This window comes from Camelus dromedarius, chromosome 6 (assembly GCF_036321535.1).
Source record: "Camelus dromedarius isolate mCamDro1 chromosome 6, mCamDro1.pat, whole genome shotgun sequence".
Taxonomy (NCBI): domain Eukaryota; kingdom Metazoa; phylum Chordata; class Mammalia; order Artiodactyla; family Camelidae; genus Camelus; species Camelus dromedarius.
In genome coordinates, this window is record NC_087441.1 from 8,159,232 (window position 1) to 8,176,179 (window position 16,948).

At 41.1% G+C, this 16,948-nt stretch overlaps 1 protein-coding gene across 1 annotated transcript in view; it reads right to left on the reverse strand.

Annotated features, from left to right (window-relative positions):
* TULP4 (TUB like protein 4) overlaps positions 1-16,948 on the reverse strand; it is a 209,680-nt gene that overhangs the window by 62,688 nt on the left and 130,044 nt on the right. Inside the window, exons 3-4 of the mRNA XM_064486522.1 lie at positions 15,968-16,096; positions 7,561-7,722 (exon numbers count right to left, since the gene is read on the reverse strand). Of these exons, the coding sequence (XP_064342592.1) occupies positions 7,561-7,722; positions 15,968-16,096 (291 nt within the window). The remainder of the gene's footprint in view (positions 1-7,560; positions 7,723-15,967; positions 16,097-16,948) is intronic.

The window sequence follows — 16,948 nt, forward strand, 5'->3', positions numbered from 1 at the left end:
GATTTCACCCCACTCACACCTGCATGTGCTAAGATCTGAGAAATGGAAAGTCGTGTCTTGGGGCTATTTAAGATGTACCAACCAAGACTCTTTCTAGTTTATTTGCAATCATGGTTTAAAGTACCTAAGAAAATATTAGGTCTATTTAAGTACTTAAGTCCTCCTTTTAAAGAAAGTTCTAGTATTTACAAACAAACATTATCTCTACTGATGGAAAACGAAAGCCTGGACATTTAGCAAAAAGATGTTTTGGGTAAAGAATTCTCATTTCACACCAAACTGCCTTCTGAACAAGGACAATTTCTACAGAATATTCTTTCAAATAGAAAAGATTCCCTTACAGGAATATTTAAAGTAAAATTATGATGAAAAAAACTCAGTTCCCGAAACTTTAAAATCTCATATATAAAGTGAAGAATACCTGTGTTTCATTAGGGCTGTTAACATCAGCAGCAAACACTTTAACATTCCAGCTATGTGACAAATGCTTCTTTCCTAACAGAACATTCCAAAGGAGAAACCACTGGTTATTTTATTATAATTGAAGGTCAAGCATAATATGTGTCTACTGAAATCATAGGTTTCACTTGTAAGATTGGGGGTATAAATCTTTTGGAGTAGAAAATTTGTTTTTATAGCTCTACTTCTCTCTCTTCTATTGTATAGGATTGTTCTCCTGTTTTCTAAGTTCATCACCACCACACAATATCCTCTGCCATGTGATTTAATCATAGTTTATACCTGTCATCGCCTGGATAAACTCTACAGAGTAATTATCAGTACTTCTAAATTTTATTAAGAATATTTGCCTTCATAATTTTAAAAGAATATCTACTTGTGTCCTCATTAAAAGAAATGAGTCTTAAAGTTTCTTTTCTGTGGCTATAAACTTCCTAAATGTAACTCCAGGATGTTCATCATGAATTTTTTTTAATATATTTTTATTGAAGTATAGTCAGTTTACAATGTTGTGTTGATTTTCTGGTGTACAGCATAATGTTGCAGTCATACCTATATTCATTTTCATATTCTTTTTCATTATAGGCTATTATGAGATATTAAATGTAGTTCCCTGTGCTATACAGTAGAAACTTGTTAGTTTATCCACTTTATATACATCAGCTAGTATCTGCAAATCTACCGCGGCCCACCCCCAGCAACCACAAGTTTGTTTTCTATGTCCATGAGTCTGTCTCTGCCCCGTAAATAAGTTCGTTTGTCTTTTTTATTTTTTTAGATTCCACATATAAGTGATATCTTATGGTATTTTTCTTTCTCTTTCTGGCTTCTCATCATGAATTTGTACTGGGAGTGATGTCACCAAGATGGTGTAATAGTTGTTCCTGACTTCGCTCCCCTATACAAAAACAACAACTAACATCTATTCAAGGACACAATGCCATTGAGAGAATCCCAGAACACAGGGGTGAGGAGGAGCACCCCCCGAACAACAAAGACCAAGTCTGCACTGTGGTGATGGTGGTGCATAATCCACTTACAACTCTAGTGTAAAAGTGAAAAAAAAATGAATATATGTCATAGGCACACTGGGTAAAGAGGAGAATTTCAGAATATTACACTGAAAAATCTGTTGGCTCAGGATAAGAAAGAATCCTCATTACTGTAAAGAGATGGAAGAGAGAGAAAGAGAAGGGCCAATATGACATAGGAAGAAAAGATGAAAAAAAGTTTGGGGTCTGTGAAGATGGCATCAGTCCTATCCTGCCATCCTCAGGCAGCAGCGCAGGGACACCATGCCAGGAGACAAGACCATGTCATCTAGAAAAGGATTTCATCCAAGGAAATCACGTAGATTTTCTTGGTAGGATATCCTAATATCTAGTAATTCTCACTAGGTTGAATTTTCTATATCATGGATCAAGATTAAACCAACAATGATTCATATTCAGAAACTGTTTTTGGATTTGAGTAGGAAGAAGAAATCAGTTATTAGAATCCTCATTCAAACTGCTTTCTAAAGGAGGGACAACCACACAGTCTGAAAAATTTAAAAACAAAAAACCTAAATCTAACCAGCCTTAACTGATGTAAGATTCCACACCAGTATCAGCAGATGTGAAAAACCAAAAAATTAGACTTTTCTGTATAAACAGTTACGAACGAAAAACTAACGCTGGGTCCTCCCAGGGCAGGACATGTGGGGTGAACCAAGAATCCCTTTCATGTCTCTGTGGTACCTGGGGGTGGGAGGAAATGTGACAATCCCTTAGGCAAGGCCATGGACTTAATCAGCACCAGGCAGAGAGGAGAGGGAAGCTGGCGCTTCTAGAGAAAGCATCCTTCGCACACTCACTGCAGCCTGCACCAGTGCTGCACCCAGTCCTGGGCTGCAGGAACAGCGAGGCGTGGTCCCCTTCCCTCACATCTGGTAAGAAAGAAGACATGCAACCAACAGTTACAGCGCAATGTGGAAAATGTTACAAAATGTGCTCTTGGTATACAGGAGGTGCTGCTGGAACACTGAGAGAGAGTCTAACTCTGCATCGGCTGGAGTAGAAAAAAGGTGGCGGGGGCAGACTGCACAGACGAGGCGATGTTTGAGTTGACCTATCAAGGATGAGTGGAAACTGACTGGACAGACAAGAGGCAAGAGCAGAAGGAACAGCATGTGCAAAGACAGGAAAACAATGAGAGTTTAGGACACCAAACTAGTCCACTCCAGCGAGTGTGGTGGGGGAGCGGGGCAGGAAGAAGGCTAGAAAGGTATGAGGGGCGGCAAATGGACGGACACCTTCCTAAACCCCAGTCAATTGACAGTAATGGGCCTGAAACTCTAACAGAGAACTGGAGAGAGTAGGTCAGCAGGCAGAGAAGTCAACGTCCAGAAACTGGATACAGATGGGCACATGTAAGTGAGAGTGGACCAGAGCCCCACCTACGGCAGGGAAGGCAGGAGCAAGCCGATTTGTATCTCCTTCCCAGGTGGAGGTGAGGGACGGGGGGGGGGAGGGGGGGAGACAGGACTGGCTGGAAGTCTTGAAAGGGAACTGTTAGCCCTCTGTATCCTCTCTCCCAGCCACACAGGCAGGTGCACATCCTACTCTCTGAAGGGGCTGAACAAAGTACGTCATCTTGAAATTTAAAACACTCTGAAGATGTGTTCCATCAAAATGAGGGAACAAACCACAAAAATAAGGGTGTGATCTCACAAATCAGGGATCCTAAGGCAGGGGGAGGTGAGGGAATGGGTGCGCAGCACGCCGGTGTGCTGCAGGGCCAAGGGCCACCGGCTGAGGCCGGAGCAGGCGGCCGAGGGCCCTGGGAGGGAGATAAGTGAATCGGACACACCACTTGGAGTGGTAGAACAATTCAGAGGAGACTTTCCATTTTTTGGAGAGCATAGGGATTAATTTGTGATTGGTATATAGACAACTAAGCAAATAAATTAGGTAATTTTACTAATTCTGGAAAAAGCAAACGACTGTACAAGGAAGACGTGAAGACTGAGCACACTGGGAGGGTGGGAGGCAGGGGGAAGGAGGGTGGCCGTGGAAGGGAGCGTTCTGAGACAGTCAAGGCCCCATCAGATTTGGCAAATAAGCCCATAATTCAGAAATGTGGAGGGAAACACAAGCAAAGAGTCAGAAGCAGTGGCCACAGGGATCAGGAATGTGTGTCCTTATAAGAGAAAGAGACACCAGGGATGAGAGCACAGAGAAAGGGCCACATGAGGACACGGCAAGAAGGCGGCCGTCTGCAAGCCAAGGAGAGAGGCCTCAGGGGAAACCAAACCTGCCAGCGTCTGACCTTGAACTTCCGGCCTCCAGAACTGTGAGAAATAACTGTCTGTTGTGTGAGCCCCCAGGCTGTGGAATTCTGTGACAGCAGCCCATGCAGACTGAGAGTCCTCACCTACTATATACAGTCCAGGGAGGATCACATTCCTTTCCTGACATTTAACAGAAGACAAACTTCAGCTTGAAATGAAACACATCACTTGAAAAAAGTAGCTATAAGTGTAGATGAAATTAAGAACACACTGTGAAAGATAATTTTGTTTTTACAGAGGTTCCACTGAACTCAGCAACCTTCACTGTGGGATAACATGACATTATACACCTGTGGTTAATGCGGTTCAGTATGAAGAATATAATGTCACCTCTAAAATATTCTTACCAAAACTGTTTAATCCAACTCTCATCTAGACCTAACTTCCAGTTTATAGAAAATAAAGGGCCCAGCAGAAGAAGTTAAATGATATCATACATAAACAACCAGATAAACCCAGAGTAGGGGACACTCCACGAGGTAACCACACTGAATGCATTAGAAAGACAATGTCATTTTAAAAAAAAAAAGAGAGAGAGAGGAAACTGTTCCAGACTAAAGACATACCAACCAATTGCTGCACATTTTGAACTGGTTTCTGGTTCTAAATATGGGGGTGGGGGGCAGTGAAGTCTATAAAACACATTCTTGTAACAATTAGGGAAATAGGAAGACAGCCTGAATAGCAAATAATATCACTGCTGTTTTCTTAGGTGTGATAATGTGGGAGAATGACCTGATTCTTAGAACATACAAGTTACAGTATTTAGGAGTGCCATGACACATGCCATGACAGCTACAACTTACTTCAAAATAGTATTAGAAGAAAGTGTGTGAGTGTGTGTGTGTGTGTGTGTGTGTGTGTGGAGAGGGAGCGAAGGCTGGAGGGAGGCAGGGGAAGAGGAACAGGCAGAAGACAAATATGACAAAACGTGAGCAGCTGAACCAAAGGAGGGGATGTTCTTTCAACTTTTCTGTAATGTTTGAATATCTGCGTAATAGAAAGTTGGGGAAGATTATCCCAAATGTCACCTTTAAACAATCTAGATCAGGATTTGAACGGGGGAGAATCCTATGAGTTCCCAAAATTCTATGCCGAATGATATGTATGATCATGTATGTACAGGTGCACAATTTTCTGGGGAAAATGTTCCCAGTTTCTAGCTGATATTTGAAGTAGTCTATAAACCCCAAAATAGTACATAAATCACCACCCAAAGATGAAAAAAATACATGACAAGTAAGAAAACGACTAGATTTCAAACTCACTGTTGTAAAATAGCACTGTTTGTACTTTAAAGAGTTAACAGGAAGTAGCCTAAAATTCCATCATGATCAGAAGTGACTCAAGATGTGAGGAGGCCTCCTGGGGGCTGTTTCACTCTGCACCAAGGGCAGGAGGTCCACCGGGAAAGGAGAAGAGATGCAGCCAGCTCCTCGCAGTCCACACCTGAGGCCGTCCCAGTGTAAGAGCTCAGGGCATTACATTACAACATGACATACTCTTTTCATGAATAATTTTCAAACCAAGAAAGAGAGATGGAAAAATGACAGATGGAGGAAGGAACATTGTTTTTCCAAGTCTCAGTTCAAACATGCCCCATAAAGTGTCCTACACATCTGTTCTCTGTGTTAAATTCCTCCAAGGTCCACAATCTTTTTTAAAAGGCAATGGAGCATTTTCCTCAAATTAAATTTCACCAGTTAGTGCTAAATAAAGCAGCAGAAAAAAACCAGTCATCCAGACAGAGGTCGTGGGCCAGGAGCCCAGCTACCCAGCTACTACCAAGGCTGCTCTCAGGTCCCGCTGACAGGCCTAGGGAACCAAGTCCAAGGGCCTCAGCCTAGCTCTGAAGCAGCAGCCCATCCCTCTCTGTCCCGCTCACAACACCACGCTGTTTGCCACCTCGGCGACTGTGTCAGAAGCAGGCAGGATGCCTGTGGGCCTGCCTCCTCAACCAGCCCAAGCCTCTCAAAGGCAGGTGCCTCATCCACTGTGTCCCCAGCATCTCTGGGCCTGCACCTGTCACACTCCAGGTGTGCAGTCGGTTGGGAACACTGGGTGGCTCAAATCATGGGGAACTGTGATGTGGGCCTCGCGGTTCCATCACTCTAGGTGAGGAAGTGATGTGAAGCCAAGACTCCCACTTACATATTCTCAAGTGCTTTCACATCTGCTCCCTCATCTGATCATTGAAAGGTCCTGGGAATCAGGCAGGAAATAATTCACACCCTTTGTCACAGAGGAGGAAACTGAAGCAGGGAGAAGTTAAGTGCCTGCAAGGTCACAATGGGCCACAGCATGTGTCTCTGAGCAGACTGCAGGGGCAGTAAAACCCTACAAAAATAAAACGTTGTAATAAATAAATCCAAGTGCTTCACAAAGGAACACACAAGCACGCATATAATAACGAGATGCCTTTGGGGGAAGGCAAGGCAAGAAACAGAGTTGAGACTCCATAATTCTCATAATAGTTTGGGAAGAAAGAGGAAAAATTACTGGCTAATTTTACTTGAAAAAATGGAAACATGAAATATATAGTGACTAGATGGAAGCAATTCAGTAAAAAAAAAAAAAAGATTAAAAAATAAGTTATGGTTTCATAATGTACTGCTTGATTTTACCAAAACTAAACTGAAGTCTAGGGTATGAAATGTTCTGACATGTTTTATGGATTTTTCTGTACTTAGACAACACAAGTTATATGCTTACAAAGGTTTTAACTAGTCAAACCTTACATTAATTTTATTAGGTTATTATATTATCATGGCAGCAAAAGAGGCGTATTAAAGAAAAATTTGAAATTAGGTTTCAAAAAAATGACCCAGAGGCTCTTCACCATTCAGTAACCACCTACTTACAGCATTTTGATTAATTTCCTTTCAGTTCTTTTCACCATGTGGGCAGTTTCTTCTGGTTGCTTTACGATGTGGTAATCACATACCATTTCGTATCCTGGCTTGTTTTCCTTAACATCACACCGTAGGAGCTCTTCTAGATCATTACATCATCTCTGTAACCACAACCCCTAACTTACTGAACCTTTAAGCCTTAATGATCCTTTAAGCAGCTGTACCACAGTTTATTTAAGCAGCCTCATACTTTCATACTAGTAGGCTGCTGCCAAATTTTCACTATCGCAAATAATGCTTTAATGACTATAGCTTTTACTTTCTTCCCTTTTTGTTTCTTTTAGATAAATGCCTCAAGTATATTACCAGGCCAAAGCAGATTAAAACTTTGCTTTCCTAAAGGTCTAATACACATTACCACCAGCAATGAATGAGAATACTTATTTGATTAAACTCTTATGAATAATCAGTAAAATCATCTGTATCATTTTATTTTTTGTTAATAAGTAAAAATACACCCTCACTGTGGTATTTTGCATTTCTCCCTGAGAATACATACTTTCCATGATTACTTACTAGCTGAACTTCTTTTGTGAGTAATTCATGTCTATTATCCATTTATCAATTGGCTATCTATGTAGATTTAAGAGTAAATTTGTATGAATGTTTTCTGTAATTAAATTGTTAACTCAGTGTTCAGAATATTGGTGGGAAGTATTTCCCCAATCTATGGTTCATTTAAAATTTTTGCGTTCATTTTCACCTGGACACGTTCTGGGTTCTTTTCCTTTGTGATTCTCAAAGAGCCTTTGGGGCCAGCTCCGCCTCCCCACGGCTTCTTTCCTGTGTTAGTACCGAACGCATTTCCCCCTCAGCTCACATAGTCTAACATCACACACCACGTTCAAGAGGTCTTACCTGTTGGTCATCAGGAGTCCATATGCCACACGTGATCTGACTTTCCAAGTTGATCTCAGATGACCAGTGTCTTTGTCCACTGACAGAACCAACCAGGACAAACCCATCTCGATACGAAATAAGCGCTTGAGTCCCATCGTGGCTCCACGTGAAATCACTCACCTTGGGACACAGACAAAGGGAGTCAATGTGTGATCTGAGTGGGACGCACTTTTATCAAAGACAAGATGTAGTCATTAATGTAGCCTTTGGCTAAGATGGAGATGAGTTTAAAGAGAACAGTATATTATTGTGTGTGTTTTAACAGTAATATATAAAAGACAGTATTTGAAAAGCATATGACAGTGTGGTGCTAAGCGCGTCACACATGTTAACTCGTTAAGCCCAGGATGATACCTCCCCCAGAGGAGACAGACAAGTAACTTATCCTTGGTCATACAGAGCTGGCGAATGGCAGAGCCATGAATGGTCCAGGGTTGTGTGGCTCCAGCATCCCTGCTTTTATAGACACTGTTCTACGGCCTCCCTCGGGTTCTCCATCAGTGTCTCTTGGTCACTTACCAGAACAGTGAAGCCTCTCCATTTCTGATTATATACCTTTCTCAGCCTTGCTGAGAAATGAAATCAAAATGAAAATTTTGATCAAATTTTAATCAAAATGAAAAACAGTCTAACTGGAAAACACTACTTATACTTGGGTGTCGAGTTTTAGCAAATGTATTTATTGCATTTATTCAAATGACCACATTTTTTTCTCTTTTAATTTATTACTGCAGCAAATTACTTCCGTGGATTTCCCAGCTTTTGTCATCTTTGCATACCTAGAAGAAGCCCAGCTTGGAGGTAAAGTACTGTCCTTTACATGCACTACTGAAGTTGACAAGCTTATGTGTTTAGAACTTCTCCGAGTGAAACAAACTTACGATTTCCTTTTTTATAGTGTTTTTGTTTGGACACATCAGGGTTATGCTGCCTTCTCAGAATGAGTTGGAGAGTGGTCCCTTTTCTACCATGGCAGAGAAGAATTTGTATAAACTGGGCTGACCTGTTGCTTAAAAGTTTGGTGGAACATGCCTGTAAAACCATCTGGCTCTACACTTTTATGTGGGAAGACTTTTAACCATTGCTTCAATTTATTTAATAGTTTTAGTACCAGTCAAGCTTTCAAGCTTTTTATTTCCTCTTCAGTCAGTCTATTTAATAATTTTATTAGGAATTTGGCCAGTTCATGTAAATTTTCAAAATTATTGGCAAGTAGTTGTTGACAGTATTTATTATCCTTTAAAAAACCAACTTTATTGCAGTAAAATTTACATACAATAAAATAAAGTTCCCCTTGGCAGTCAGTCCCCTACCCCAACCCTTGGTCAAGGCAACCGGTGATGTAATTTCTGTCACTAGTTGATTATTCTAGAATTTCACATGAATGGAACCACATAGTATGTTCACTTTTGTTTATGGCTGCTTTTACTCGGTATAATGGTCTTGAGAGTATTCTGAATTCTTACGTACATCAGCAGTTCATGCCTTTTTATAGATGAGTAATATTCCACTGCATAAATGTATCACAATTTATTCATCTTACCAAATTGCTGGGCATTTGGGTTCTTTCCAGTATTTGGTTATTATAAAACTGCTATGAATATTCATGTGCAAGACTTTTTGCAGACACATGGTTTCGTTTTTCTTGAGTAAATATCTAGGAATGGAATTAATTGCTGGGTCATATGGTAAGTGTATGTTTAACTGCTTAAGAAATAACCAAACTGTTTTCCAAAGTGACTAAGCCATTTCACACTCCCATCAGCAATGTGTGAGTAGGTCCACACCTTACCAGCACTTGGTGTTGTCAATCTTTTTTATTTTAGCTATTCTAGTAGGTGTGCAGTGGTGACATATTTGTGCTTTTAATTTGCCTAATAATGCTGAGCACCATTTCATGTGCTTATTGGTCATTGCACATCATCTTTTGGGACATGTCTGTTCAAATCACTTGCCATATATCTATTTGTATATCCATATTCATCATGTACACACATATGTAAATACACATACATAAATACACACATATTCATACAGATATACACATACATGTTTATGACTTTATTGTGTTGTAAAAATTCTAGATACAGTTCTTTATCAGATAAGTGTGCTGCAAATAATTTCTCCCACTCTGTGTCTTGACTTTTCATTTTCTTAATGATATCTTTTGAAAAGTGAAAGTTTTAACTTTTGAAGTCCAATATCAACTTTTTTTCTCTTATGGTTCATGCTTTTTGTATCCAACCCAAGAAATTTTTACCTAGCTCAAGGTTGCAAACCCAAAGTTTCCAGAAGAAGTTTACGATTTTTATATTTATGTCTATGATTCATTTAGTTAAACTGCGCAGGGTGTAAGTTAAGAATCAAGGCTCTACTTCTCAAGTTTTAAATACAGGTATTCAGTTGTTTACACATTATTTGTCAAAAAGACTATTCCTTGGGTGTTAACTAGGCTTACTGTGGTGATCATTTTGCAATAGATACAAATATTGAATCATTATGTTGTATTCCTGAAACCAATATAATGTTTTACATAAATCATATCTTAATTTTTTAGAAAAAGACTATTCTGTCCCCACTGAATTACCTAGACATCTTATTACCTAGGAATCTTGGATTACCTGTAACCTCTATCTTATCTATAGTTATATGCTCAATTTTTCATTCATAAAATGTAGGTTTTATTTTTCTTCTCTTAATCAGTCTTGTCAACAGTTTGTCTACTTTGTTAATTTGTTTCCAAAAAACAAATTTTTGAATCTGTTGATCTCCTCTACTGTATTTTTTCTCCTGCATTAGTTTCCACTTTTATTTTAATTATGTTTCCTTTCTCCTTTCACTGGATTTACTGTTGTTCATTTGACTATAGTTTTATTCCTTTCTCATATACATAATTAATGATAAATGTTTTTCTCATATTGCCACTTTAATCATGTAGCACTAATTTTGATATGTAGTGATTTCATTATCATTCAGGTCTAGGTCTCATTAAATTTATTCCTTACCTCATGAACTATTTAACAATACAACTAAAAATTACCAAACATGCTTTGATTTCTTAAATTTATCTTTTTGTTAATAACTTCTAACGTATTCAGAAGTCATGGTCCATAATCATGACATCTACCAATGGAAATTTGTTCAGGTTTTATTAATGCCGTAAAATACAGACTGGCAAAACAGTGTGGAGATTCCTCAAAAGACTAGGAATAGACTTACCGTATGATCCAGGAATCCCACTCCTGGGCATACATCCAGAAGGAACCCTACTTCAAAATGACACCTGCACCCCAATGTTCATAGCAGCACTATTTACAATAGCCAAAACATGGAAACAGCCTAAATGTCTATCAACAGGTGACTGGATAAAGAAGATGTGGTATATTTATACAATGGAATACTACTCAGCCATAAAAACCGACAACATAATGCCATTTGCAGCAACATGGATGATCCTGGAGAATGTCATTCTAAGTGAAGTAAGCCAGAAAGAGAAAGAAAAATACCATATGAGATCACTCATATGTGGAATCTAAAAAACAAAAACAAAAACAAACAAAAACAAAGCGTAAATACAGGACAGAAATAGACTCAAAGACATAGAATACAGATTTGTGGTTGCCAGAGGGGCGGAGGGTGGGAAGGGATAGATGGGATTTCAAAATTGTAGACTAGATAAATAAGATTATACTGTATAGCACCGGGAAATATACACAAAATGTTATGGTAGCTCACAGAGAAAAAAATGTGACAATGAGTGTGTATATGTCCATGTATGACTGAAAAATTGTGCTGAACACTGGAATTTGACACAACATTGTAAAATGATTATAAATCAATAAAAAATGTTAAAAAAAAATACAGACTGGCAAACTATGGCCAGTGAGCCAAATCTGTCCTGCCACCTGTTTTTGTATAGTCCAAAACTAAGAATGGTTTTAAATGATTAGAACAAAATTAATAGAAGAATATTTTGTTATATACAGGATTATGTAAAATTCAAATTTTAACATCTACAAATAGTTTTTAATTTTATCAATAAAGTTTTCTGAAAATTTCTTTTCTTTCTTGTTACACAGTACTTACATGATATCCTCAATTTTGACTTCTAGTCCACAAAGCCTAAAATATGTACCATCCGCCCCTTCACAGAAAAAGTTTGTGAAACCTTAGAATATGATTAATTTTTGTAAACATTCTATGTGTGTTTGAGAAAAATATGTGCTAACTGGTAGATTCAGAAACTATAAATGTCCATTAGGTCAAGCTTGTTAAATGTGTTTCTCAGGTCTTCCGTATCTTTGCTGATTTTTTGTTGTTGTTGAAACCTCTCAGTATGTCAATGAAGTTATCATTTTTTCCTTTCAGTTCTATCAATTTCCTTCATATATTTTGAAGCTATTATTAATAAGCACATACAAATTTAAAATATCATCTTGGTGAACTACAGCTTTTATCAATACGTGGCAGCACCCTAAAAACTGAACATTACTTTCTATCTTTAAGTCTATTTTATCTGAAAGTTATATTAACTGCCCCAACTTTTTTTTTTCCTGGATATTTGCTCGATACATCTTTTTCATTCTTTTACTTCAAACTTGTATATGTCCTTAAGTTTTAGGTGTGACTCTTAACAGCATGTCTATGTTTTAAAAAATATAATCTGTCAAATATTATCTCTTAATTGGTGAAGTCCATTTACATTTAATCTAATTATTGTTACATTTGGTCCCATTTCTATCACCTTGATTCACTTTTTCAGTTGGTACTGCCTTTTAAATCTTTTCTAACTTAAAAAAATTGGTATCTATAATCTTCACTGTTGCTTATAATTGGAAATGCTCAACTTTCTTTAAAAATTTGTGACATTACTGGATTTATCACAGTTCAGATAATACTAAAATGAATGAACAAACACCAAAAGGACATGAACTTGTTGTTGCTTTCCCAGCTGGGGCTACGGGCTGTCAGTGATCAGCACGTCTCCACCACGACCACAGATGGCATGGATGTGAGAGACAGCTCTTCAACAGCTGGTCTGAAATCAGTGAAAAAAGTTGTTTGCTTAGGTAAACTCAGAATCCTGGTGTCACTGACCTTATGTTTCAACAAATTGCACCGTCTAGTTTTTCCTAAGAACTTAAAAAGATATTTTTAGATACAACACCTTAATTCTTCAATAAAATTTAAAAGTCCTTTCATTTTGCAAAGATAATGCTACTTATTTCCATGCACTTTAACTCATTTATCTTTGTACTCAAGAAAAACGTCTCTAGTATCAGAGGGCTAAAATGTATAGCCAGTGACAAGAAGCTTCTGAGAGACACCATCAATCTTACAGTCACAAAAAAAGGTAATACAAGACATTTACATGAACTCATTGGGTTTGTTAAAGCAGGTCAGCATAGAGTGATAAGAATATATCACAACTGTAAAAACAAAACCAGGGGAATGGAGCCCCCTGTGCTATAAGGAAATAAGCAGAGTGCCCCCTCGGGCCGTCTCTCCACTGCAGGGGCGGCAGCGCTGCTGCTCCGTTGGGAATCTTCCCAGACACCATCACCCGAAGCTGAGGAGAAGCCTGGACAACCTTAGCCCAAAGCAACCTTTCCTCCGACTGTCCGATGCCCATGCCTGGCACAGTCATCCTCAGTGACTAATACTATAAAATAATGCAGGTGCTGTTCCAGACTCATTTTTAAAATAAAGGACTCATAATCATCCTTTCCTGAAAAAGAAATTGTTAAGGCATCATTTAGCTTCTGCCAAATGCTTGATCACTTTGTGACAAGAGCCATGCTACATAACAAAGATCACCTGTCATTTCTTCTAAAAAGCATTGCTTTTCTCTGAGCAGATTTCAAGGATGCACCTCCTTCCAGCTGACACGGTGTCAGATGCACAGACCAGCACTCCCCCTACCAGTGAGTCATCCTTCCCAGTGCATGATGATGCTTTTTTGTTTTAAACTCAGATAAGATGCGACTCCAACACAATTAAAGTCAACCAAACGCAAGTGTTTAATGATCAGTGGGTCCTGAGGTTTGCAGAATCAGAGTTCCAAACAGCAAAACTTATATAAAAATCTGGACCAGATCACAAGACACAGTGATTACTTTGGCCAAACTTGGCAGGCACAGGCTTTTGTGAGATTCTGGGTGCTTCCTGATGTTCCACGGTCCATGTAAGCTCATTCACCTCCAGGTCTGAATTCATCCTTTCCTGTTTTTAACATGTTTTCATTGCACCCAACTTTCAATGCAAAGAAAGGCTGAGGGCTAAGGTGGTGGCAGAGACCACATGTCTGCGACATGGAGATGACAGGAGGTTCCCTCCTCAGAGAGGCTGTGGTCAGGAGAAAACAGTGTAGCAGCACCAGCGGGCTTGCAGGGCCTGGCTCTGTAATGGTACTGAAGCCTGAGGTCTCTGGATATAGTATGAATACATGCATTTCTGCTGAAAGAGAAAATGTTTTATTGTCTGGGAACAAGACAGAGAGTTTTGGACTCAAACCTGGGTTCAAATTCTGGCTTTACCACCCAGGAACTAACCTACTTGAATGAGTCACTCAGCTTCCTGACCTGAGTTTTTTCTTCCATTAACTGAGAGTAACAATACCTTCTGCACAGGGTTCCTGTGGAGGCCGAGAGAGAACACGTGGGCGAGGCAGGCCCCAAGCGGCGCGCTGAGGCCCCCCCTCACTGTCTTTCTCAGAGTAATGCTTTAAAGACCTCTTACCAGCAAAGTCCGAAGACACGTCTCGCCCAGTCACTGGGCCTTTCTTGGGAAGAGCTCACGCTTCAGTGGGTGGGAGAAGAGCAGCACTTTAGAGACCCTTATATAAGGGCAAATTCAGAGAGTCTCCGCTACCCAGAAAGCCATGAAGAGGTGCTGCCTTGCAGCCTGAAGCTGGTCTTTGGTGATGACAGTACGGCTACTACTGAAGAGCAGGGAAGCTCTGTGGTTGGGGCTATGAGTGCTAGCACCTCACAGTACTACAGGCACTGTCACATGCGGTGACAACCATCACGTGCAGACAGTGTCACAGCACTTCCCATATTTAATCTCATTGAATCCTCCTAGTGATCCTTGGAGGCAGGTACCACTGGAGTCCCCATGTGTGCAGAGCAGGAAACTGAGGCACAGCCGAGGTGCGTATCCCATGGAGTAAGATGCCTGGATGGTGTGGTCTGACTCCAGAGCTCACACTCTTGACCACAGTGTCCTCCTTCTTGGTGACACGAACTTCTCATGGTCACAGAGATCTCCACAACAGCTCTACGTCAAGGTTAGTGAGCAGTCACAGAGTAGACGCCACCTCTTCCTTTCTTCACTCACAGAGGTATAAAGGAAAGTGGTAAGGCCTTTTCAGAATCAGCCAAAATTTTTCCATTTACCCTACCAAATAACTCACAAGAAAGAATGTTCTCTTTTTACCCAGAGATAGGTCTGCCTTCAGTGATGACATCTTACAAAGATCTTCAGTCGAACAGTAACTACTAATAATAGATTCATTCTTTGCAATTTTATGTCATTTCACTGGTCTGTATTGTTCACACTTGACGATCTAGCAACTTATTTAAGCAACAGATGGGAGAAGAGAGGGTGAGAATTCACTTTCTTAGAAATGCATAGAAAGGCAGTCGCAGGGAAACCATCCCTGGAGAGTAAAGCAGTCTGAGAAAACCCTCATCATTAAAGGTTCCCCAGGACTCAGTTCAGTCAAGGTCTGCGGGTGGGGGGAGGGGGTCGTGTCCTTAACCCTCCAGGCAGGAGCCCCAGGCAGCCCAACTGGGGGAGGGAGCGCGGAGCTGCGAGGACCCACGAAGGGGCTGGAAAAATAGCACTGCTCAGCAGGGCGTCCCTGGAGCAACTGTCTTCCTCTGAGCAGAGACACAAAGGTGCCTTGCCAGGAAGGAAGATCAGAGGGACAAGACAGGTGGCCACGCTGACTGACACCTGACGGATGGGCCTGGGGCCCGCTCCCTGCGAGACCACCATGGGGACCACAGCATGGGGAGCACACCTTCCAGAGGGAGCAAAGGAGCCACACGACAGAAGCACTTCAGAGCATCCCAACTGAACGTGCAATCACAATGCTGAAGGGTAAAGACGATTTCACAGATTTAATTAAAGCCTCACACCGGGAGAGTTCCCAGCTCCACAGCACAGCCGAGTGGAGGCGGGATGACCCGTGCCTCTCCATCCAGGGGTGCACTCCAGGGGAATGCAGCGAGCGGAAGCGGGGCTCGGGTGTCATTTCCCTGCACCTGCCGACCCTGGGGAGACTGTGGTCCCGGAATTGGAATCAGCGGTCCGCGCCCCGTGCCCTAGCCCTTCAGGGAAGAGCTTCCTGCCCGCTCACCTGCGCCCCTCGGTCGTTGACCAGCTCCACGGACCAGCGCCCCTCGTACTGAATCCACACAAATATCCCACCGTCCGCGTCGCACGTGGCCAGCTTCTGGTACGGCTCGTTCCACCTCACCAGCACCACCTGGAAGACATGCCAGAGGCGTTCACCGCAGGCCAGGGTCATGTGGATGAAGTCAGACTTGAACTAGAGAGGAGGTGTAGTCCAAGGCAGGGACTTGGGGAGAACTGGTGGGTCAGTGGAGGGGACAGGGCATAGCCCACCCTAGGCAGAGCCTTGTGGAACCAGACCTGGGTGACACGGCTCCCTGACAAGCAGCAGTCACTTGAGCAAACAAACCACAGCATGAAAATGCCCATCACCATGAAAACAGAGGGGGGGCCCAGAGCCCACCTGTACCCACCCGCCCTCTCAGGGCAACAATCGCTCTTCTGATGGTCCTGGGTAGTGGGAAAATGATTTTCTCAAAGCTACTGTGTATTTGCTTCAGATACCAATTATTTAGTACGGGAAGAAGAAAGGATGGGGATTATTGAATTTCATATTCCTTCCAAAGTGAAATTTTTTGTATCTTTTCCAGACTACCTTATTTTCAAATAGTTCAGCATCTAAACATGACAATTTGGAAAAAATATATAGGGGAAATATCGAAGCTGTTTAGGATTTATCACAGAAGAAATATGAAGAAATTATAAGCTTTGAAACTGATGAGTACAAGAACTTAATTGTTAAATTTGAAAAACTCTGAACCTGGACAAATCATTCATCTTTTTAACTATCGCTTCCTCATCTAAAAGGTGGGCGCTGGGAGGTGGTCTGTGGGATCCAGTAAACACCCATGGAACCTGAGGGCAGCCCTCACTGAGCCCAGGGAAACCTGTAAGGACACAGGGCCAGGAAGTGGTCCCCGGAGCTACAGAGCCCAACAGCATTCACTGCGGGGAATGTTCCCAGGTGTCGCCTAACCCGCCCGTG